The 23,545-nt window shown below is 44.2% G+C and overlaps 1 protein-coding gene across 1 annotated transcript in view; it reads left to right on the top strand.

Moving 5' to 3' along the window:
* The first annotated feature begins 1,741 nt into the window (after positions 1 to 1,741).
* DCHS2 (dachsous cadherin-related 2) overlaps positions 1,742 to 23,545 on the top strand; it is a 324,194-nt gene continuing 302,390 nt past the window's right edge. The window contains exon 1 of the mRNA XM_027513497.1: positions 1,742 to 4,204. Coding sequence (XP_027369298.1) covers positions 2,189 to 4,204 — 2,016 coding nt within the window. The 5' untranslated portion in view covers positions 1,742 to 2,188. The remainder of the gene's footprint in view (positions 4,205 to 23,545) is intronic.

The following is a 23,545-nucleotide window of genomic DNA, read 5'->3' as shown; positions in this document are numbered from 1 at the left end:
AGGTAGAGTCCTGCACTCTTTGAAGGGAGTCTGAATTAACATTCAAGTATAATGGAAATATACTGACAGGTTCTAAGAGGGGAGGGTGGGGTTGGGGGTGTGTGTGACATGATTTGAGTTAGTTTTAAAAGTTATCAGTCTGGATGTTTGCTTGAGGATCACTTACAAAGGGACAGGGGGCCTAGTGAGGGTGAGATTTCAGAGGCTGAGGTTAAAGGAGACTAAAGACTAGTAACAAATCTCAATGGAGAAGAGATACATTGGTTTAGAGACACTGAATTTGTTTCAATAATGTCTCCATATATATGAAATTGTCTGCTATAAAATACATTTATTGTTATTTTATCAGCCATAGGGGTGATGGTATGGCTGTAGATTAGCAATTATATATATATTAAAAAGACATCTTGCTGTAAGGGACTGCTACTCAGGGCTTTTGGTGCTCCTTAAATGTCTTCTCTGATGGCTCAGTGATAATGAATCCACCTACCAATGCAGGAGATGTGGGTTCAATCCCTCGGTCAGAAGATCTCCTGGAGAAGGAAATGGCAACCCACTTCAGGATTATTTCCTGGGAAATCCCATGGATAGAGGAGCCTGGCGCGCTACAGTCCCTCGGGTCTCAAGAGTCAGACAGGACTTAGGGACTAAACAACAACAAAGGAGAGCAACAGTATCTAGGAAATTAAGCCTTTCTTCTGGTCTAAATGCAAAATTGCAGAAACCATTTGCTAAATATGACAAGCCATCCTTGAGAGGGCAGAGTCTTTCCTCTGGCATTTTTTTAAGAGAGGCAATTTATCCTACTATTACGGATAATTGAAGGGAAACTCGCGATTCATTGATAATCTCCGGCTCAGACACAAGCTATTTTGAGAGTGGTATCAGTAGTTGCTTCGCCTGCAAACTTCCCTGCTCGTGGAGCTTGGGAAGGTGATGGCCTCGGCTACCCCGTCTTTCTGCCCATAAATCAGCATCGTAAACCATCCTGGAAGTGTTGTGATGGCGCTGAATGCATAAAAAGTGTTCGCAAGCCGAATCTATTGTCGTCATTGCCGGTAGCAGAGGGGAGTGATAAGTCGCTCACACGTCTCGCCGAGTGGTAGCGCGGCATAATAAAGCTTGGTTTGCACCATGTGTGTCACAGATTTCTCAGGGTTTCTCGAAGGTTTTTCCAAGTTCCGCCTTCTCCCCCTTTGCAATCATTCCGGCCCCAGCTGTGCATCGGCCTTTGACTCCATCTGTCCTTCCGCTGGGGACGAGTCTTTCTCGCCACATGGATAACACAAGTTTGGCTCTCCAGTGTAATGATAACCCCCCCGCCCTCTCCGCTCGGCAGGAGCTCCCCAGCGTCAGGCCCGCTGCAGAGCCAGTCTCAGGGATGGAGCGGGGAGGGCTGTCCCCTCACCTTCCCCACCCCTAGCCACTTTCACGCCTAGCCCAGCCTGCGCGATCCCCACGCGCCCCATGGTCCCCATCTCCGGCTCCTCTCACGTTTGCTCTCCTCTCCTCCGCCCCTAGCCTGACCAGGAACGTGCCCAGCTGCAGCTGCGCCTCGCAGGTGGGAGTTCGCCCGAGTGTGTGGCCGCGTCACGGCGCGCGGAGGAGAACCGGCGGGAGGCGCGCGGTCCCCCGCGCCCCAAGACGCGGCGGGCGCGGCCGCCCGGGAGCCGCTGACTGCGCCGCAGTCGGATCCGCCTCTCCCTCCCTCCCTCCCGCTCCAGCCCCGCGCCCTCCCGCCCTTACCTTACCCTCTTCCCCGGCCCGACCCCCAGCTTCTCCGTATGTGCGCGCTTTGAATAATTTCATCCTTTTTGGCAAAGGAAATAATGCACCTGACTTTACCAGGGGGAACAAACCAGCCGAGCCGAACAAGGAACAGATGTCAAAGGAATAAAAAGAGAGAGAAAAAGAGATGAGACTCGTGTAAAGAGATCCAGGGGCTCAAAGGTGGCTGACAGCGGTGGAAGCGGCTCGAGCTCCCCCGGCCTGTCTGCGCGAGCTGCGGGAGAAGGACGTCTTCACCAGTTGCAGATGTAACCACGGGAACTCCTGCGTCTGTCGGTTTGTTTGCCAAACAAAGTCTTTTCTTCTTTGGCTCAGATACCGAAGAGGCTCCTGGATTTTTCTGCCACTCCGCCACAAGCTAGCAGTTACCAGGGAGCCTTCCCAAGGAGCTGGCGGAGACATGAGCCCTTCAGGGCGGAGGATGGGTGAAGGGCGTCCAGCCTGGAAGCGCCTCCTGCTCCCTGGAAGCGGAGGGTCACCCCGCGGGCGGCAGGGCGGCGGCGCCTGGGCGCAGCACTTCCTGCTCGGGCTCTGCGTGCACGCGTGGCTGTGGGCGGCCTCGGGCTCGTCTGCCCAGGTGTTCAACCTCAGCCTTTCCGTGGACGAGGGCCTTCCTCCAGACACTCTGGTCGGCGACATCCGTGCGGGGCTGCCCGCCACGCAGCAGCAGCAGGAGAGGGGCGGCTTCTTTCTGTCGGAGGATTCCGATGACTCTCCGCTGCTGGATGACTTCCAAGTGCACCCGGACACAGGCATTATCCGCACGGCGCGGCGCCTGGACCGCGAGCGGCGCGACCACTACAGCTTCGTGGCCGCCACGCTGCTGGGCGCGGTGGTGCAGGTGGAGATTCAAGTCAACGACGTGAACGACCACTCGCCCCGCTTTCCTCTGGACTCCCTGCAACTCAACGTCTCCGAGCTCAGCCCACCAGGTACCGCCTTCCGCCTGCCAGGCGCCCGAGACCCGGACGCTGGGCTTTTCAGCATACAGGGCTACACCCTGGTGCAACCGTCCAACCTGTCTGAGGACCCCGCCGGACCTTTTTTCCAGTTGCGCTACGGGGCCCCGGGGTCGCCACCGTCGCTGCCGTCCTCGTCGCCCCTTGAGCCCCTAGACTTGGTGCTGCTTCGGCGCTTGGACCGAGAGGCGGTGGCGGCACACGAGCTGCAGATCGAGGCTTGGGACGGCGGTCGCCCGCGGCGCACCGGCCGCCTGCGAGTGGAACTGTGCGTGCTGGATGAGAACGACAATCCTCCAGTCTTTGAGGAGAGCGAGTACCGCGCCGCGGTTCGCGAGGACGCTGGGCCCGGCACCGAAGTCTGTCGCGTGCGCGCCACCGACCGTGACCTGGGGCCCAACGGCCACGTGCGCTACAGCATCCGCTCCCGGCAGGCTCCCGGGGCCGGTGGTAGCGGCAGGACGCTGGACGACGCGGCCTACTTCGTGGTGGAGGAGCTGAGCGGGGTGGTGCGGGTGCACAGGCCGCTGGACCGCGAGGCGCAGGCCTGGCACCAGCTGGTGGTGGAGGCCCGTGACGGAGGCGCTGCGCCCGAGGTCGCCACCGTGCGCCTGTCCATCGCGGTGCTGGACGTGAATGACAACCCGCCCGCTATTCATCTACTCTTCCTCACCGAAGGAGGGGCCGCGCGCGTCTTCGAGGGCGCTCAAGTCGGCGACTATGTGGCTCGGGTCTCGGTGTCAGACGCGGAAGGTGACCCAGAGAAGGAAGGGGAAGCCGCCGGGGAGCTCGATGGAGGCCTCGGAGTCGGGAGCGTCTCTCTGACCTTGGAGGGCGGTGAGGGAGCCTTTGTGCTGCGGTCCGGAGGCTCCCCAGGAGTATTTTTCCTTTGCGTCGAGGGGCCCCTAGATAGAGAGAGCCGAGACCTGTATGATTTGCGACTGGTGGCCACAGATGCGGGATCACCGCCGCTGAGCACCGAGGAGACGCTGCTGCTCCGGGTTGCTGACCTCAATGATCAGCCACCTCTCTTCAGCCAGGAGCATTATTGGGCTTCGGTGTCCGAGGCCGCGGCTCCCGGCACCATGGTCTTGTGCGTCAGTGCCTCCGACGCAGATGAGCCTGGCACGGACCATGCCAGGCTGCGCTATGCGCTGCTTCCTCTCCCCGCTCTCTGTAACCCAGAGACTCCGAGGCCCCCCGCTGAGTGTGGACCATCCTTCAGCATTGATCCCGAGAGTGGTGTGATCAGCACCACCCGGAGCCTGGACCGAGAGGCCCAGGAGGCCATAGAACTGAGAGTGGTGGCCCACGACCTCGGAGAGCCCCCGCTCTCGGCCACTTGCCTGGTGAGCATCGCCGTGGACGACGTGAATGACAACGAGCCTGTTTTCCTGAAGCAGGTGTACAACGCCACGCTTCCGGAGCACGCCCCAGTTGGGCACTGCTTTCTGCAGGTGAGCACATCAGGCCTTCGGATCAAGGGGAGGCCTGGGAAGGGATGGAGAAGATGTAAGTTCAGAAAGGATTTTTTTTGTGTGTATGATGTGGATAGTTATACTCGAGCTCAGAAAGCAGAGGACATGGGCTCTGGTTTCTGCTCTGCAGGGAGATGAATGGGTGCCCTCCCGGCATCTAGCCCTTCTGCTGGGGCTTGAACAGAATGGTCACTTAAGATCTTTTCTGCTTCACATGATCTTTGGATCTTGATTTTGCCCATGGAATTCTGATTTCCCTCTGTCTGGATCTGAGCACCCACATTGGTTTGGGAGGAGCCACTCATTCTCAGTTTTGCTTCTGAACAGTGTGCAGATGGCAGTGTCCTGCATATTTGAACATCATCACGTGTGCACTGGGGGAGTAAGGTGGCCCTCACGTGCCAGTTTTTCAAATAAGCAAGTGTGTGGCCTTAAACACTGAAACTCTTTTGAGTAACCATTTACAGAGACTTATTACACATTGTCCTACCTTCTTTGGAAACTTACAAGAACTAGTTGAGGATACCAAGTCATTTTTACCAATTTTACCAGACCTCCAATGATGTCTTCAAGACTCTGAGGAAGGGCAAGTTTCAATCATCCTTTATAAAATGGATGATATCCTTTACAAATGGATCTCAGAATGTTGTAATATGCACCCTTCTAGCAGTAAATCTTATGGCTTCCAATTTCCTAGTAGTTATCTGAAGCTATCTGATGTGAGATAACAAACTGGATTTTCAAGACTGTTTTATTTACATCAAGATGATTTGAGTGAATAACTGGAGCCTGAGAGGCTAACTAGTGATCAAAGCTGTAAAGTGCCATTTAGCTCTCAGGCTGGGTTGTTTTAAGACCTCTGTAGCTTATTTCTTGGTTCTTAGTGGGTGAGGCTAAAGCCTTATAAGTCATGTCTCAATAACCTTTAGATAATTTAAGCTGCCACTATATTTTAAACATGAGTTACTTGACTGGTTTGCTGTCTTTTTTTAATCCTTTGTATCTTAGATAAGTGGTATAGATAATAATCTCTACCACTTTCTCTGGCATGATTGGCAACTCATTAGTTGCTAGGTAATTAAAAGAAGGCTTGAAAATCAATTAATGTTTGCTGCTGAAAGAGATAGATCTGTGAATGCTGATGGAAGTTTATTTACATCTCAAGCAGAGTCTGATATGATGAGGGTTGGCTGGTCCTTCTCCATCCAAGGTAGGGCGAAGTCTGGGGGTGACTTAGCTTAGGTCCATCAGTGTCCGGCTGGTCAGAGCTAATCTATATGGTGTACCACAAAGGTGACTGAGAAACGGAGAGGGCCACAAGGCTGCCGGTGGGGACTGGTCGGGTCTGCCACAGATGTCAAAAACTGAGGTCATTAGAGTTGAGAGGTTGGACTAGATAATTTTTAAGATTTCTTTTATCTGAAAGAGCTTAAAGGTCTTGGTACAAAACAGTACAACTTGACTCTATTTGAAGGAAAATAAGCAGGGTGTAATTAATTAATTACAATTAATTGTAATTCCTTTGACTAGAATCTTTTTAAAATTGTGAGATGACTGTGTGATGAGGTGTGAGTTTATCCCATTATTATGACTTGATATGTGGATATGGATCCATTATGGTGAACTGAACTTGGCTCAAGTGTAAGATTGCATCTTCAATCAAAAAAACAAAAGCTTCAGGTTACCAAGTATTGCTCTAGGTATTGATAGTATTAAATGGTGCTGATTAGAGTTTCTAGAAATTCCAACAGTCCAGGCCCTGTAGATTGCAGAGGCTTTTCCGCAGCCCCCTGGCAGCCTCGCCGCAGCAGCTGTGTGAACTTTCTGCGCTGCATCAGCTCTCTGGCTGACTCTGTCCCCTCGGCTTCTCACCTGAGCTCTGTTTGCTCCCCATCTCTTTGCTCTTGATGTTTCTTTGTATTACATTGTAAAAACAAGCCTTCCCAGCTCTCTGGACCCTTTGGCCTCTCCTCTCTCCTGGGGCTTTGTTTAATTACATTGTCTCGGTGCTTCTAACCAAACCTTTCTGCTGTCCTCTACAGTTCTCTCCCTCTAGATGTCAGAATTGCTCAGCTCTCCTTGGTCAGAATCAAAGAAAAAACACAATGAGCAGCAACAGGAGAAAAAACAAATTCCTTTCTTGGATTCCCTGTAAGGGAATACCATGTCACCTAATAAAATAAACTCAGAACCTTTAAGATGTCTTGGTGGTTAGTCTGGAGCACTAATCCCTGGGCTTTTTCTGCTTTTACTGCCATTTAGGGTCACCAGTGCTGGCTGAATCCTTCCGTAGTCTCAGACCCAGACAGGAACTTTCAAAAACTTTAAATGTGGGCCAGAACAAACAGATTTAATACACAGGACAAGAACCAGTAGCTTGAGTTAGGTGTCCTCTAGCCCGAAAGGGTTTTCCCAGCCCTGAGGGCACTCATCTGGGTTTTCAGTTCCTTGCTCTCCACTGCCCTCCACATGGAGAGCCCCTTTTAGACAACCTGCCCCTCCTAAGCCCTGCTCCCAGGATCTCCTTTCAGCATGTCTTCATGCTTTCATGCTCATGACAGGGGGGGATTTCTATTCTGCAGTTGTCCTGGTGTTTTCCTCTGAGTTCTAATGTCCAGTACTGAAAGACTCCCTTTTTCTTCAGATGATTGTCAAAGAGACTGACTTCAGCCTCTCTCACTGGTGGGACTGACACTCTCTGCCCCACACTAAATCCAACAGATGAGAACTGCATCAACAGCTTTTATCTTGCAACTAGATCTTCAGAGAGTGTAACTGCAGCCTTCATACCTGAATCACACGAGTGCCATAGCAAGATTATTCTCTTGTCCTTCCTCAAGAATTAGTATTGTATTCATTGACTAATTCATTTTCTTAATCAAACAACAGCATTCACTGAATAGGCAACATTCCATGAACAGTATTTCTTGGGTACCTCTTCCAAGAATAGGTCTTAGTGCTGGAGAGACAGCAGTGACTATAATGGGCGGGTTCTCAGTACCAGCCAAATGTAGAGTCCTAATTCCTTCATATCCCATCTCCTTTCTTCCTCCAAGTGAAGGCATATGCCCCACCCCTTCTTGCTGATCACTCTCGCCCAGGTTCTGACCTCCCCTACCACTGTGCTAAATCCTGCCACTCCAAAAGCAGCTGTGTTCTTTCCTTTCTATCCAGTGGGCTTGCTTAGTTTAACCTGCCTCTTTCTCTAAAGCTGCCCACTTCCTCTTTCTTGAGTGTGTCCTCTTTACCACCTTCTGTCTCATTTGCATCCTCCGGGTCTCCGTCTTGTCAATTCCTCTTTTCCTCTTGTGTCCCCTACTCCGTCTTGTCAATTCCTCTTTTCCTCTTGTGTCCCCTACTCCGTATGTTAGGGACATTCCCAAAGGTTTTTTCTTCCTCTCCCTTGCCTCTTTTTTTTATACTTTCTACTTAAACATTCCCAGAACTGAAACTTTTTTTTTTTTAGCATCTCTAGGGTTAACCTCCTTTATTAACTGTAGCTCAGATGGTAAAGAATCTGCCTGCAATGCAGGAGACCCCAGTTCAAGCCAGTCCCTGGGTTGGGAAGATCTCTGGGAGAAGGGAATGGCAACCCACTCCAGTATTCTTGCCTAGAGAATTCCATGGACAGACCATGGGTTCCCAAAGAGACACGACTGAACAATATACACACACACCCCATTTCTTTACTTGCTATGTATCTCTGCGTGGATGTATTTTTGACTTTTCAAAATCGACCACTTCACAAACCAAGGTCATTTTCCTTTGACTCTTTCTTTCTTTCTCACTTCCCCCCACCCCTGTCTTCACTAATCAGCTCCTTTTAAACACTTCCTATATTTTTTAATGGATCCTTTCTATGGTTGTGTTTATGTGTTTGGTATGTGTGTGGGGTATGTGTTTTGCTGTTTGTTGGAGTGGCTGTGGTTTTCATTATTGAGAATTATAAGGGTGAAGAGCAAGATCAGGTCTCATGTAATTGACTAATTAGTTGATTACGTAAAAAGCAGATTCCACAGTGGGGCATGGGAGACAGCACAGGCTGTGCTTATGTGTTTGCTATTCTGGGCTGACTCTGAGGAGCCTGACTCTGAGGGGTGCCTGGTCATTAAACACAGTATCTACCATCTGGAAAGATGTGGAGATGGGAAGGCCTGATGCCAGCTGTACTCTATGGGTCCAGGGGGCTAACCTCTATCTTGTTTCTGATTCATTATATCTTTGGGGGTTTCTTCCCTTTTATCAATCCCTATGGCAACCCATTCCAGTACTCTTGCCTGGAAAATCGCATGGACAGAGGAGTGTAGTAGGCTACAGTCCAAAGAGCTGGACATGACTGAGCAACTTCACTATCAGCCTTTAGTAAATTCTTTCCAAATATGTTGGTTTTGTCTCAGCTGTACTGTGGAGGTAAAAGTGGAGAATGTAAAACACTGCTGGGGGTGCAATGATTTAAGGGAAGGATTATTAATTAGCTTTAGTCAGAGTGTCCAGGGCTTGCAGCCCCTCTCCTGAAGCCTGGGTGGTGAGGATGGCAGGGGATGCTGAGGTAGGTGGTCCTTAGGAACAGTGTGAGGTCTTCTTTCAAGAGGCTGCCCTAGTGCCAGGCTGGGATTAAGATACTCTATAAAGGAAGATGTTTCCTCTCATCTTTGATTTCTCCCTCAATCTGACCACACTGGCTGCAAGGGCTGCAGGGTTTCTTACTTTGGTCCTTTCACTTAAACCCATTGTCCACCCTAGTTCTGTCCACGTCATTCCCTGTCTTCCGTCGCCTGTCCTTTTCACTGGAGAGATTTTAGATGTATCTCAAATGCATATCTCCTTCCTCTAAACGTTTCCTTGTTCTGACCAGCTCTTTTCTTGATGTTCCTTATGGTACTGCAGTTGTTTACTTGTGTTAGTAAGATGATGGATCGCGATTACCTTGTGCAGTTGCAAGTTAATGGCATTTGAGTCCCTGTAATTCCTAGTGTCCTCAATCACATATACTAGAAGATCAATACTTTTATTAAATTGTATTGAAGACCATAATAAAAAGAATTACTAGTCAGGGTTACAGCTAGTCAAGGTTTTTACTTTCTTGATATTTTATTTGCGTGTCTGTTAACTTTATTGTAAAGTTAATTTCCTGCATATATTATTGATCCTTTGGAATTTTATGGTCTGAATTGCCTTGTTTATCCCTCACCTTAATACATACTCTTACTGCTTATCTTACATAGAAGTTTATGGACATACATCCTGTGTGCCAGCTTTGATGGTCATAGAACTTATTACTGTATATGACTATCTTATTCCTGCTCTTGTGAATGGACCTGACCTATCTGTGCACATGCGCTGAAAGCGTATGAGAGTTCCCCAGTGGTCATTTGCGCCCATCTCCAGGATGTGTCTGGATTACTGCAAGCTGTCATCTTCTCTGATTATCTCTCTTCTGCTGGCCTTTCGTTACAGTTCCTGCATGTGCTGTGTGTGCTTCGGCTTTGCATTGATAGCCTGATTTATTATTTTATTATGTATTTATGCCTATGCTGGATCTTGATTGCTGCACGTGGGCTTCCTCTAGTTGTGGCGAGCAAGGACTCCTCTCTAGCTGTGGTGGGCTTCTCACTCTGGTGGCTTCTCTAGTTGTGGAGCATGGTCTCCAGGCATGTGGGCTTCGGCAGTTGCAGTACGAGGGCTTAGTTGCTCCATGACACGTGGAATCTTCCCAGAACAGGGATCAAAACTGTGTACGCTGATTGGCAGGCAAACTCTTAGCCCCTGGACTAGCCAGGGAAGTTCTCGATGATCTGTTTAGGTGCTAGAGATTGGCTCTAGATTTCTCTGCAGTTTCATTTTGGTACCCTTCCTCTCCTTGTCCCCATCAAGCTGCTGCCCAAGATCAGTAAGCTGGCTTCACTTCCTTTCCTCTTTTCCAGCTTGAGCAAGATGATCATATAATTTGTTTGGCTATGTCACAGGAGGGGTATATCCTGGAATCTGTGGGATGCATCTCTACCTACACTCAATATATAACTTGCTAGACTTTGTCTCATTCTTGATTCTAGAACTAGAGAAAGATGACTAATGTTACACTGTCAAAAGTTCGTAGCTTTGAAGACTAAAATTAGGCTTCGTGCAGTGGTGAAAGATACAGCTAGACTGCGCGGTCAGTGCTCCTGGATTGAATCTCAGCATCACTTACTGTCCATGTGACCTTGGGCACTGAGCCTCTTGTCCTCATCTGGGAAATACAGATGATGATGGCTTCAGCTTGATAGAGTTTTTTGTGTGTAATGAATTAGTATGTATATATATGCTTAAAATAATGCTTTATTCACATTAGGTGCTGGATATGTGTTATTTATTATTAAAAGCTAGTAAAGAAAACTTATAGAAATGATAAAGACAACTGTTTTGCTGGATATAGTGGATGCTGAAGACTAATTAAAAATGACATTTCAAATAAAATTCTCTCACATAAAAAGATGGAAAAAGGAGCAGAAACGATTTCAAATTTTCAGTTTTCAGTCAGATGTATGTGTCTTATACTGAAGGGAGAAATCTGTTTTGCTTACATTGGAAGCTTGCAACATCCCCTTATGGGTTTATAGAATCCCACCTGTCCTAAAGGAAGGTTCAGATGACCTTTCAATAGCTATTCCTCTCCCTCGTCCTTTCCACAAAAACACCACTGTGAAAGCCGCAGAAAGACTAGGCAATGTGATGACAGCTGTGGCAAAGACCTTGGTGTGAAGGGTCCTCAGGGGTTCACCCCAGGTGTACCAAGTACCACCCTTAACTCACGGTCATCACCTGACCCCGCTCAGCTGTGCAGAGCATGATTCTGATCTACAGAGTAACTTGCTGTCTTTTTTGTATTGAGTTGTAATTAACATACACTATGATATTAGTCTGAGGTGTTCAGCATAACAATTCAATATTTTTATACATTACAAAACGGTCACCACAATAAATCCAGTTACAATCCATCATCATACAAAGTTGTTACAATATTATCAACTGTATTTCCTGTGTGTACATTACATCCCTGAGACTTATTATTTTATAACAGGAAGCTTTTACCTGTTAGTCCCCTTTACCTATTTCACAAATCCCCCCACCTCATTCCCCTTTGGCAACTACCAATTTGTTCTCTGTACTTATAAGTCTGTTCATGTCTTACTTTGGCTTTTGGATTATACGTACAAGTGAAATCACATGGCATTTGTCTTTCTCTTTCTAACTTATTTAATTTAGCATAATACCCTCTGGGTACATCCATGTTGCCACAAATGGCAAGATTTCATTCTTTTAATGGCAGAGTAATATTCCAGTGTATACACACACACACACACACACACACACACACACATACACAGTGTGTGTGTGTATATATGTGTATGTATATATGCTACATCTTTTGTATCCATCTGTTGTTGGACACCTACTTTGTTTCTGTATCTCAGCTACTGTAAATAGTTTTGCAGTCAACAAAGAAGAACATGTTTCTTAATGTTTTCATTTTCTTTGGATAAATAACCAGAAGTGGAACTACTAGGTCACATTGCCATTGTTCAGTTGTTTAGTTGTGTCTGATTCTTTGCAGCCCCATGGACTACAACATGCCAGGCTTCCCTGTCTTTCACTAACTCCTGGAGTTTGCTCAAACTCATGCCAGTTGAGTCAGCGCTGCCATCCAACAGTCTTATTCTCTGTCGCCCCCTTCTCCTCCTGCCCTCAATCATTCCCAGAATTAGGGTCTTTCCGAATGAGTCAACTCTTCAAATCAGGTGACCAAAGTATTAGAGCTTCAACATTAGTCCTTCCAATGAATATTCAGGACTGATTTCCTTTAGAATTGACTGGTTTGATCGCCTTGCTGTCCAAGGGACTCTCAAGAGTCTTCTCCAACACCACAATTCGAAAGCATCAATTCTTCGGCACTCAGTCTTCTTTATGGTCCAAGTCTTACATCCATACATGACTACTGGAAAAACCATAGATCTGATTATATGGACCTTTGTCGGCAAAGTAATGTCTCTGCTTTTTAATACGCTGTCTAGGTTTGTCATGGCTTTTCTTCCAAGGAGTTCAGTTCAGTTCAGTCGTTCAGTCGTGTCCAGCTCTTTGCAACCCCGTGGACCACAGCAGGCCAGGCTTCCCTGTCCATTACCAACTGCCGGAGTTTACTCAAACTCATGTCCATTGAGTCAGTGATGCCATCCAAACATTTCATCCTTTGCGTCCCCTTCTCCCAGCTTCAATCTTTCCTAGCATCAGGGTCTTTTCCAATGAGTCTGCTCTTTGCATCAGGTGGCCAAAGTATTGGAGTTTCAGCTTCAGCATCAGTCCTTGAAATGAATATTCAGAACTTATTTCCTTGAGGATTGACTGGTTGGATCTCCTTGCAGTCCAAGGGACTCTCAAGAGTCTTCTCCAGCACCACAGTTCAAAAGCATCAATTCTTCAGCACTCAGTTTTCTTTATAGTCCAACTCTCACATCCATACATGACTACTGGAAAAACCATAGCCTTGACAATATGGAACTTTGTTGGCAAAGTAATGTCTCTGCTTTTGAATATGCTGTCTAGGTCAGTCATAGGTTTTCTTCCACGGAGCAAGCGTCTTTTAATTTCATGGCTGCAGTCACCATTTGCAGTGATTTTGGGGCTCCCCAAAATAAAGTTTGCCACTGCTTCCATTGTTTCCCCATCTATTTGCCATGAAGTGATGGGGCCGGATGCCATGATCTTACTTTTTGGAATGTTTAGTTTTAAGCCAACTTGTTCACTCTCCTCTTTCACTTTCATCAAGAAGCTCTTTAGTTCTTCTTCGCTTTCTGCCAGAATTATGGTGTTATCTGTGTATCAGAGGTTACTGATATTTCTCCCAGTGATCTTGATTCCAGCTTGTGCTTCATCCAGCCCGGCATTTCACATGATGTATTCTGCATATAAGTTAAATAAGCAGGATGACAATATACAGCCTTGATGTACTCCTTTCCTGATTTGGAACCAGTCTGTTTTTCCATGTCTAGTACTAACTGTTGCTTCTTGACCTGCATACAGATTTCTCAGGATGCAGGTCTGGTGGTCTGGTATTCCCATCTCTAAGAATTTTTCCGTTTGTTGTGACCCACACAGTCAAATGCTTTGGCGTAGTTAATAAAGCAGAAGTAGATGTTTTTCTGGAACTCTCTTCCTTTTTTCAGTGATCAAACGGATGTCGGCAATTTGATCTCTGGTTCTTCTGCCTTTTCTAAATCCAGCTTGAACATCTGGAAGTTCATGGTTCACGTACTATTGAAGCCTGGCTTGGAGAATTTTTAGCATTATTTTGCTAGCGTGTGAGATGAGTGCAATTGTGCAGTAGTTTGAGCATTCTTTGGCATTGCCTTTCTTTGGGATTGGAATGAAAACTGACCTTTTCCAGTCCTGTGGCCACTGCTGAGTTTTCCAAATTTGCTGGCATATTGAGTGCAGCACTTTCACAGCATCATCTTTTAGGATTTGAAATGGCTTGACTGGAATTCTATCACCTCCACTAGGTTTGTTCATAGTGATGATTCCTAAGACCCACTTGACTTTGCACTGCAGGATGTCTAGCTCTAGGTGAGTGATCACACTATCATGGTTATCTGGGTCATTAGGATCTTTTTTTGTTTAGTTCTTCTGTGTATTCTTGCTACCTCTTCTTTATAGCTTCTGCTTCTGTTAGGTCCATACCATCTCTGTCTCTTCTTTGTATATTGTGCTTCTGTTAGGTCCATACCATTTCTGTCCTTTATTGAGCCCATCTTTGCATGAAATGTTCCCTTGCTATCTCTGATTTTCTTGAAGTCATCTCTAGTCTTTCCTGTTCTCTTGCTTTCCTCTCTTTGCATTGACCACTTAGGAAGACTCTCTTATCTCTCCAGGTTATTCTTTGGAACTCTGCATTCAGATGGATATATCTTTCCTTTTCTCCTTTGTCTTTAGTTTATCTTCTTTTCTCAGCTATTTTTAAGACCTCCTCATTTTGCCTTTTTGTATTTCTTTCTCTTGGGGATGGTTTTGATATCTGCCTCCTATACAGTGTTATGAGCCTCTATCCATCGTTTTGCAGGAATGCTGTCTATCAGATCTAATCCCTTGAATCTATTTGTCACTTCTACTATGTAACTGTAAGGGATTTGATTTACCTCATACCTGAATGGTGTAGTGGTTTTCCCTACTTTCTTAAATTTAAGTATGAATTTTGCAATAAGGAGTTCGTGATCTGAGCCACAGTCAGCTCCTGGTCTTGTTTTTGCTGTCTGTGTAGAGCTTGTCCATCTTCGGCTGCAAAAAATATAATGAGTCTGATTTTGGTATTGACCATTTGGTAATGTCAGTACCAAAATCAGAAGAGAAACTAAAGAGCCTCTTGATGAAAGTCACAGAGGAGAGTGAAAAACCTGGCTTAAAACTCAACGTTCAAAAAATGAAGATCATGGCATCCAGTCCCATCACTTCATGGCAAATAAAAGGGGAAACAATGGAAACAGGGACAGACTTTATTTTCTTGGGCTCCAAAATCACTACAGATGGTGACTGCAGCCATGAAATTAAAAGAGGCTTGCTCCTGGAAGAAAAGCTATTACCAACCTAGACAGCATATTAAAAAGCAGAGACATTACTTTACAAACATAGGTCCATCTAGTGAAAGCTATGATTTTTTGGTAGCCATATATGAATGTGAGAGTTGGACCATAAAGAAAGCTGAGCACCGAAGAATTCATGCTTTTGAACTGTGGTGCTGGAGAAACCTCTTGAGAGTCCCTTGGACTGCAAGGAGATCAAACCAGTCAATCCTAAAGGAAATCAGTCCTGGATATTCATTGGAAGGACTGATGCTGAAGCTGAAGCTTCAGTACTTTGGCCACCTGATGAGAAGAACTGCCTTGTTGGAAAAAACCCTTATTCTGGGAAAGATTGAAGGCAGGAGGAGAAGGGGCTGACAGAGGATGAGATGGTTTGATGGCATCACTGACTTGATGGACATGATTGTGAGCAGACCCCGGGGGTTGGTGATGGACAGGTAAGCCTGGCATGCTGTAGTCCATGGGGTCTCAAAGAGTCGGATATGACTGAGCAACTGAACTGAACTGATTTGGTGATGTCCATTTGTAGAGTTGTCTCTTTTGTTTTTGGAAGAGAGTGTTTGCTATGCCAGTGTGTTCTCTTGGGAAAACTCTGTTAGCCTTTGCCCTGCTTCATTTTGTACTCCAAACTTGGATCAGGTATGATAGGATATTGCATCAAACAGACAAAAATGTCTTAATCTTGATTGTTTAATCTTGCTGCTTTTACCTTTTGACTCTATGGCCTCTGGGCATACTAGCCCTACCCTGTGTATGCAATGGGACACTGTCTTTCTTCAAAATTCTGTTTTGAATTTCCTTTTATTATAAAAAGCCCATGCATGCTGTTAGCTTCATTTCAGGGTTTACCATTTTCCCATAAAAAGACAGATTTCAGATTGCCCCACTGATGAAGTGTGTGGATCTTCTCTAATAGAGAAGATGGAAGAGGTGTCCTTGATTTGGACAGCAGAAGAGTGATCTAGTGGTGAAAAGCTTGTCCTGTAGAGCCAGACAGAACAGGGTTTATATTTCAGCTCTGTAACTGGTCTTGAGCAAGTTCCCAAACCTTTGTAAGCCTCAATCTTCTCATCCATAAAATAGGGATGATAATAGGAGTGACCCCACAGGGCTATTGAGGAGATTAAATGAGATGATATGTACCCAGGGTAGAGAGTGTTGTCTGCCACATGGTAAACTCCCAGGAAAGTTTATTATGTGTATCTTCACTTCACCACTCACAAACTGAAAGGTTAAGTGAGAGTAAAAGAAAGGTCAGTGTTCTGTTTTAAAAACCTCTGTGGCTAGTCATGTTAAATGGATAGAAATATGAACCTGTACCATAAATGGCACTCTAGGAAGGCTTGCTGTCTTAAATACTATGTAGACCTTTAGTCCCAGATTTAGTCTGCTTCTTAGCATGGACAGCCACTAGAGCCTTCTGGGCCTTGAGGATGCCTTGACCTTCTTGGTTGAAAATAAAGATTAGAGTAGCCTGATCTCTGACATTCTTCCACAGTTCATCTCTGGTCATATTCACCAAACCTAGGGTATGTATGTATGACCCTGGACATGTTTCTGGCCTTCCAAGTGAAACCATTCACCTCAGATTGGAACTTGAACATATGTGCCAGGACTCACACCCAGTCAAAACCCAGTTTGAAACTCAAACCCAAGAGACCAGGACTTGCCCAGCCAAAATGCACAGTCTTTCAACTGAGGCCACAAACCTGGTTTTACCACCTGATGAAGTTCTAGTTCTTAATGTCTCATGGAAAAAATAATTCAATGAGAGACAAAGTGATAGGTAAGAAGTGAATTTATTTAGAGAGAAACACTCCACAGAGTGTGTACCATCTCAAAAGGCAAGAGCAGCCTTGGGAGAAACACACTGCTGAGGCAAGAATGTGGGCCACTGCAGGAGGCAAGAGCGACCTCAAAATGTAGTGTGGTTAGCTTTTATGGGCTGGCTAATCTCACAGGTTCATGAGTGGGAGGATTATTCCAACTGTGTTGAGGAAGGGGCAGAGATTTCCAGGAATTAGGCCATCACCTACTTTTTGGCCTTTGAGGGTTGGTCTTGGAACTGTCAGGGCATCTCTGGGCATGTCATTTAGCTTGCTGATGTGTTACAATGGATGTATACTGAAGACCAGGGTCTAGTTGAAGTTCACTTGCTTGCCATCTTGGATCCATTTGATTCTAATCAGTTTATGTTGTGTTCTTGTGCTATGTCATTCTTTCAAAGGCTGTGCTGTGCCCCCTTCCCCCCCCCCCCCCCCCGCCATTGCACAAGGTCAAGTGTATTTCGTAAGAAAGAAGCACCACCAGGCTTTGTCCTGCTGTATTTGACTCTTCAGATGTAAATTATCCTACCAAAAGAGGAAAACATTGACATCCTAGGATGTGGCTGACTTGTATATCATTTTATTATTGCTTATCCTGAGAAATTCTCATTTTCATTCAGTAGTGGAAGTTGGGCAAAGGGCAAGAAGACATATTTTGAATTTCCTTTAATTAAAGTCAAGGGGAATAATATCATTACAGTACTCTTTAACAAGCATTTATTGATGTGCATTGAGTGGTTTTGAATAATTTCATTCATTCAAATGAATAATGACAGAAAACAGATACAATGAAAGAAAAAAATGATATCAATTAAAATTTATTTGGCTACCTCCTTTAAGAAAGCTGAACATAACAGATCATTCCATAGAAGTTCTTTTGCATATCAAAATTGGAAACTTAGAGATTAAATTCAGTCATCCCATGGTATTTGGGGAGTATTGGTTCCAGGATCACCCACAGATACAAAAATCCTTGAATGATAAAGTTTCCTCATATAAAGTGATACTGTAGTGTTATATTAAGGTACATTTTTTTTCCAGTTGTATTTTTATGTATAGTATATACATTCAATATATTGAGATATTTAATGTAGCCAGTAAGTTATTTGGTTGTGCTCACTTTTATCACAGCTTTGTTGTGGCAAAGGGGCTTGCATAAGTCAAGGAAGCCATGAACCATGCCATGTAGGGCCACCCAAGACAGATGGGTCATAGTGAAGAGTTCTGACAAAACATGGTCCACTGGAAGAGGGAATGGCAAACCACTTCAGTATTCTTACACGAACATGAACAGTGTGAAAAGGTGAAAAGATATGACACTGGAAAGTGAGACCCCAGATCAGAAGGTCCAGTATGGTACTGAGGAAGAGCAGAGGGCAATTACTAACAGTTCCAGAAAGAATGAAGTGGCTGGGCCAAAGTGGAAACAATGCTCAGTTGTGGATATGTCTGATGGGGAAAGTAAAGTCCAGTGCTATAAAGAACAATATTCCATAGGAACCTAGACTGTTAGGTTCATGAATCAAGGTAAATTGGAGGTGATCAAGCAGAAGATGGCAAGAGTGAACATCGACATTCTAGGATTCAATGAACTTAAATGGATGGGAATGGGCGAATTTAATTCAGATGACTATTAAATCTACTACGGTGGGCAAGGATCCCTTAAAAGAAATTGAATAGCCATCATAGTCAACAAAAGAGTTCCAAATGCAGTACTTGGGTGCAATCTCAAAAATGACAGAATAATCTTGGTTCGTTTCCAAGGCAAACCATTCAATATCATAGTAATCCAAACACTTTGCCCCAAACACTGATGCTGAAGAAGCTGAAGTTGACTGTTTCTGTGAAGACCTACAAGACCTTCTAGAACTAACACCAAAAAAAGATGTCCTTTTCATCATAGGGGACTGAATGCAAAGGTAGACAGTCAAGAGATACCTAGAGTAACATGCAAGTTTGGCCTTAGAGTATTAAACGAAGCGGGGCAAAGCCTAACAGAGTTTTGTCAAGAGAACACAATGGTCATAGCAAATACCCTTTTCCAACAACCCAAGAGATGACCCTACACGTGGACATCACCAAATGGTCATTACCAAAATCAGATTAATTATATTCTTTGCAGCCAAAGATGGAAGAAGCTCTTTGCAGTCAGCAAAAATAAGACCTGAAGATGACTGTGGCTCACATCATCAGCTCCTTATTGCAAAATTCACACTGTAATTGAAGAAAGTAGGGAAAATCATTCAGATGTGGCCTAAATCAAATTCCTTATGATTATACAGTGGAGGTAATGAATAGATTCAAGGGATTAGATCTGGTAGACAGAGTGCCTGAAGAACTACCAATGGAGGTTAGTAACATTGTATAGGAGGCAGAGACCAAAACCATGCCATAGAAAAAGAAATGCAAGAAGGCAAAGTGGTTGTCTGAGCAGGCTTTACAAATAGCTGAGGAAAGAAGAGAAGCAAAAAGCAAGGGAGAAAGGGAGAGATATACCCAACTGAATGCAGAGTTCCAGAGAATAACAAGAAAGATAAGAGGAAAAACACTTCAAAGAAGTAGAGGAAAACAAGAGAATGGGATACACTAGAGATCTCTTCAAGAAAATTGGAAATATCAAGGGAACATTTCATACAAGACTGGGCACCATAAGGGCAGAAATTGTAAGGACCTAACAGAAGCAGGGGAGATTAAGAAGAGGTGTCAAGGATACACTGAACTATACAGAAAAGATCTTAATGGCCAGGATAACCACCATGGTGTGGTCACTCACCTAGAGCCAGACATCCTGGTGTGTGAAGTCTAGCAGGCCTTAGGAAGCATAGGAATAAAGCTAGTGGAGGTGATGAAAATTCAGTTGTGTTATTTAAAATCCTAAAAGATGATGCTGTGAAAGTGATGCAATCAATCTGACAGCAAATTTGGAAAACCCAGCCATGGCTAGAGGACTGAAAAAAGTCAATTTTCATTTCAATCTCACAGAAGGGCAGTGCCAAAGAATGTTCAAGCTACCGTACAATTGTGCTCATTTCATCTGCTAGAAAGGTACTGGTCAAAATCCTTCAAGCTAGCTTAAACTTGAACCAAAAGCTTCCAGATATACAAGCTGGATTTAGAAAAGACAGAGGAATCTGAGATCAAATTGCCATCATTCGCTGGATCATAGAGAAAACAAGAGAATTCCAGAAAAACATCTACTTCTGCTTCATTTTGTATGGTAAAGCCTTTGGCTGTGTGGATCATGCAAACTGTGGGAAATTCTTAAAGAGATGGTAACACCGGGACACCTTACTTGTCTTCTGGAAAACCAGTATGTAGGTCAAGAAGCAACAGTTAGAACTGGATATGGAACAACTGACTGGGATGACTCAGATTGTCACCTCTTTATTTAACTTCTATGCAGAGTACATCATCAGGTTGTATGAGTCAAGATTGCAGGGAAAATATCAGCAACTTCAGATATGGAGGAGGGCACGGCAACCCACTCCAGTATTCTTGTTTAGGAAATCCTGTGGACAAAGGAGCCTGGTGGGCTACAGTCCATGGGGTCCTGAAGAGTCAGGACACAGCTGAGTGACTAAGCATAGCACAGCACTGCAACCCAGACAACAGGTGAGTCAATGGTGGTTCCCTTTATATGGGATTCCCTGGTAGTTCAGCAGGGAAAGAATACGCCTGTGATGCAGGAGACCTTGGTTTGATTCCTGGGTCGGGATGATTCCATGGAGAGGGGATAGGTTATCCACTCCAGTATTCTTGGGCTTCCCTGGTGGGTCAGATGGTAAAGAATGTGCCTGCAATGCAAGAAACCTGGATTCGATCCCTAGGTTGGGAAGATCCTTTGGAGGAGGGCAAGGCAACCCACTCTAGTATTCTTGCCTGGAGAATCCTCATGGACAGAGGAGCCTGGAAGGCTATAGTTCAAGGGGTTGCAAAGAGTCAGTCATGACTGAGTGACTAAGCACACTCAGATATGCATATGATACCATGCTAATGGCAGAAAGTGAAGAGGAACTAAGGAACCTCTGATGAGGGTGAAAGAGAAGAGTGAAGAAGCTGGCTTGAAACTCAGCATTAAAAAAATCTAAGATCATGGCATCCAGTTCCATCATTTCATGGTAAATAGAAGGGAAAAAAGTGGAAACAGTGACAGATTTTATTTTCCTGGGCTCCAAAACCCCTTCAGACAGTGACTGCAGCCATGAAATTAAAAGATGCTTGCTCCTTGGAAGGAAAGCTAGACAAACCTAGACAGAATATTAAAAAGCAAAGACATCACTTTGCCGACAAAAGTCTGTGTGTTCAAAGCTATGGTTTTTCCAGTAGTCATGTAGGGATGTGAGGGTTGGACCATAAAGAGGGCTGAGTGCCGAAGAATTGATGCTTTGAATTGTGGTGCTGGGGTAGACTCTTGAGAGTCCCTTGGACAGCAAGGAGATCAAACCAGTCAATGCCAAAGGAAGTCAACCCTGAATATTCATTGGAAGAACTGATGCTGAAGCTCCAGTACTTTGGCCACCTGCTGCAAAGAGCTGATTAATTGGAAAAGATCCTGACACTGGGAAAGATTGAAGGCAAGAGGAGAAGAGGATGGCAGAGGATGAAATGGTTAGATAGCATCACTGACTTAATGGACATGAATTTGAGCAAACTCTGGGAGATAGTGTAGGACAGGGAAGCCTGGCATGCTGCAGCCCATGGAGTCGCAAAAAGTTGGACACAATTTAGTGACTGAACAACAACAACTATAGAAATTTAGTCTATGTTTTCTATTCTAAAGTATGGTGGTAATTTTTAATTGTTGATTTTTGGGGGATGGTATTGTTGGTTTGTGTCTGTGTGTGTGTGTGTGGGTGTGTGTGTGCACACACTTAGTCAAGTCCAACTCTTTGAGACCACATGGACTGTATCTAGCCAGGCTCCTATATTCATGGGATTAGCCCAGCAAGAATATTTGAGTGGGTTGTCATTTCCTACTCCAGGTGATCTTCCTGGCCCAGGGATGGAACCTGCATCTTCTGAGGCTCCTGCATCTGCAGGCCGTTTCTTTACCACCGAGCCACTTGGGAAGCCCCTGTTGTTTACTTCATACTAGATCATCAGACAAGAAAATACTATCCACTTGATGCTTTTGAGGAATCTATAGTGGCAAAAAGTGAGTAGGACTTATAGTATGGCTGGTGCTCACAAGGTTAGCAGAGAGTAAAGAACGAAACAGGACCTGAGGCGATTTCTCATCCCGGTTTGACTCCTGGCTGTTAATTTAAAAACTCTGTTTAATACAAGAGATTGTCATTTACATGTAAAAGTTCTTTTGCTCATAATATTCTGAAAGTTCTTTTGTTTTTCATTTATATTAAGTATAATATATAATATATATAATATAATATATAATATAAATATAATATAAGTAGAAGTAGCCAGTGTTATGGACACATTTTCAAGAGATTAAATATTATTTCTAGGCTTACTATAAGTAGACTTACTATTTGATTTTCAGCAGTTGTCTAGTTATAAACTTCTCATATTGTATACTTCTTTTGATTTCTACATTTGGAAACACAGAGGAAGTTATTATTTACACAGAGGTTGACTTGTCTAGTTTTTAAGAATGTCTATTATAAAAGAACCCAGTGTTGAGGTAAAGACCCATCTCAGCTTATGCACTGTTTACTTGCCTTTGAAGTATGTGTTATTTTAAGTACTGAGCTGTAAAAATAATACAAAAGCTGTTCTGTTATATTATGAATAAACAAGAGCACAGTATTTCAGTGTTGGCAGATACTTGATTTCCTGGACTCATCTTACAAAACTTTTATGTGGTGTTTTCCTGTGTAGAATCTAATTGTCATGCTTATGTCTGTTTGTCAGTGTGGAGCATAAAGAGGAGAGGTGACGGGAAGGGAAATTTATTAAGTTTGATATTTACCAAATAATGTACTCTAGGTAATTTGCTTACTTGCATTAAAATATAATTCTATGAATATTACAGTATACTCTAATGTTACAAAATCTTGGAATTTTATTCTATTTTAAAAGAAAGATAAATTTTTTTGAACATGGTAATACTCCTTTTTGCCATGTACGCTGAGAAGTACAATTGTGCTCTTTTCTAAATTCATAACACCTTACTGGAGTAGGTAAGAAGCCAATCCCTTCTCCAGGGAATCTTCCTGACCCAAGGATTGAACCTGGGTCTCCTGTATTGCAGGCAGATTCTTTACCACTGAGCCACCTAGGAAGCCCCTTAAGGATGCTGCTTTGCTATTATTTCTCTAAATCCACTTTAACATATGCAGTAGAGTTACCACTTTTGGCTGTCATTTGTGAAGGTAACTTTTCCTTTTTTAAAAGGATAAAGTTTAAGCTTATTCCACTTATAAAGAGAGGTCATTCTAGAAGCTGTGTTTTCTTCATTTTTAAATAAACTTTTTCTACCTCAGTCTTTATTTTCTCTATTCCTAAGGTTTTAAATACACCTGAAGTCTAATGTCTGTGTTCAGTTCTATTTTCAATAATTTTATCCTTAGTTCTTCAGGTCAGATGATTTCTATTGCTTTAATTTCAAGTTCATTGTTTTGTTCCTCATCTCTATTCTACTGTTAAGCACCTCCAACAATTTTTTTAAAAATTTCAGGTATTGCATTTTTCATTTGTAGAACTTATATTTTATTTATTTTGTAGTTTCTTTCTCTGCTAAAATCCTTTATCTTTTCATTTATTATAAAAATGTCTTCATTTCATATAGTTATAAAATATTTCTGAATTTCAACACCCAGATTATCCTAGGATTGGTCTCTTTGTTTTTTATATTTTGAAAACAGATCACATTTTCCTAGTTACTCATACACTGAATAATTTTGCCTTGTACTCTGGACATTGTG

The sequence above is a fragment of the Bos indicus x Bos taurus genome, chromosome 17 (genome assembly GCF_003369695.1).
Source record: "Bos indicus x Bos taurus breed Angus x Brahman F1 hybrid chromosome 17, Bos_hybrid_MaternalHap_v2.0, whole genome shotgun sequence".
In the NCBI taxonomy this organism is placed as follows: domain Eukaryota; kingdom Metazoa; phylum Chordata; class Mammalia; order Artiodactyla; family Bovidae; genus Bos; species Bos indicus x Bos taurus.
The sequence above is the reverse complement of the archived record's forward strand: the minus strand, read 5'-3'. Positions and strand labels throughout refer to the sequence as shown.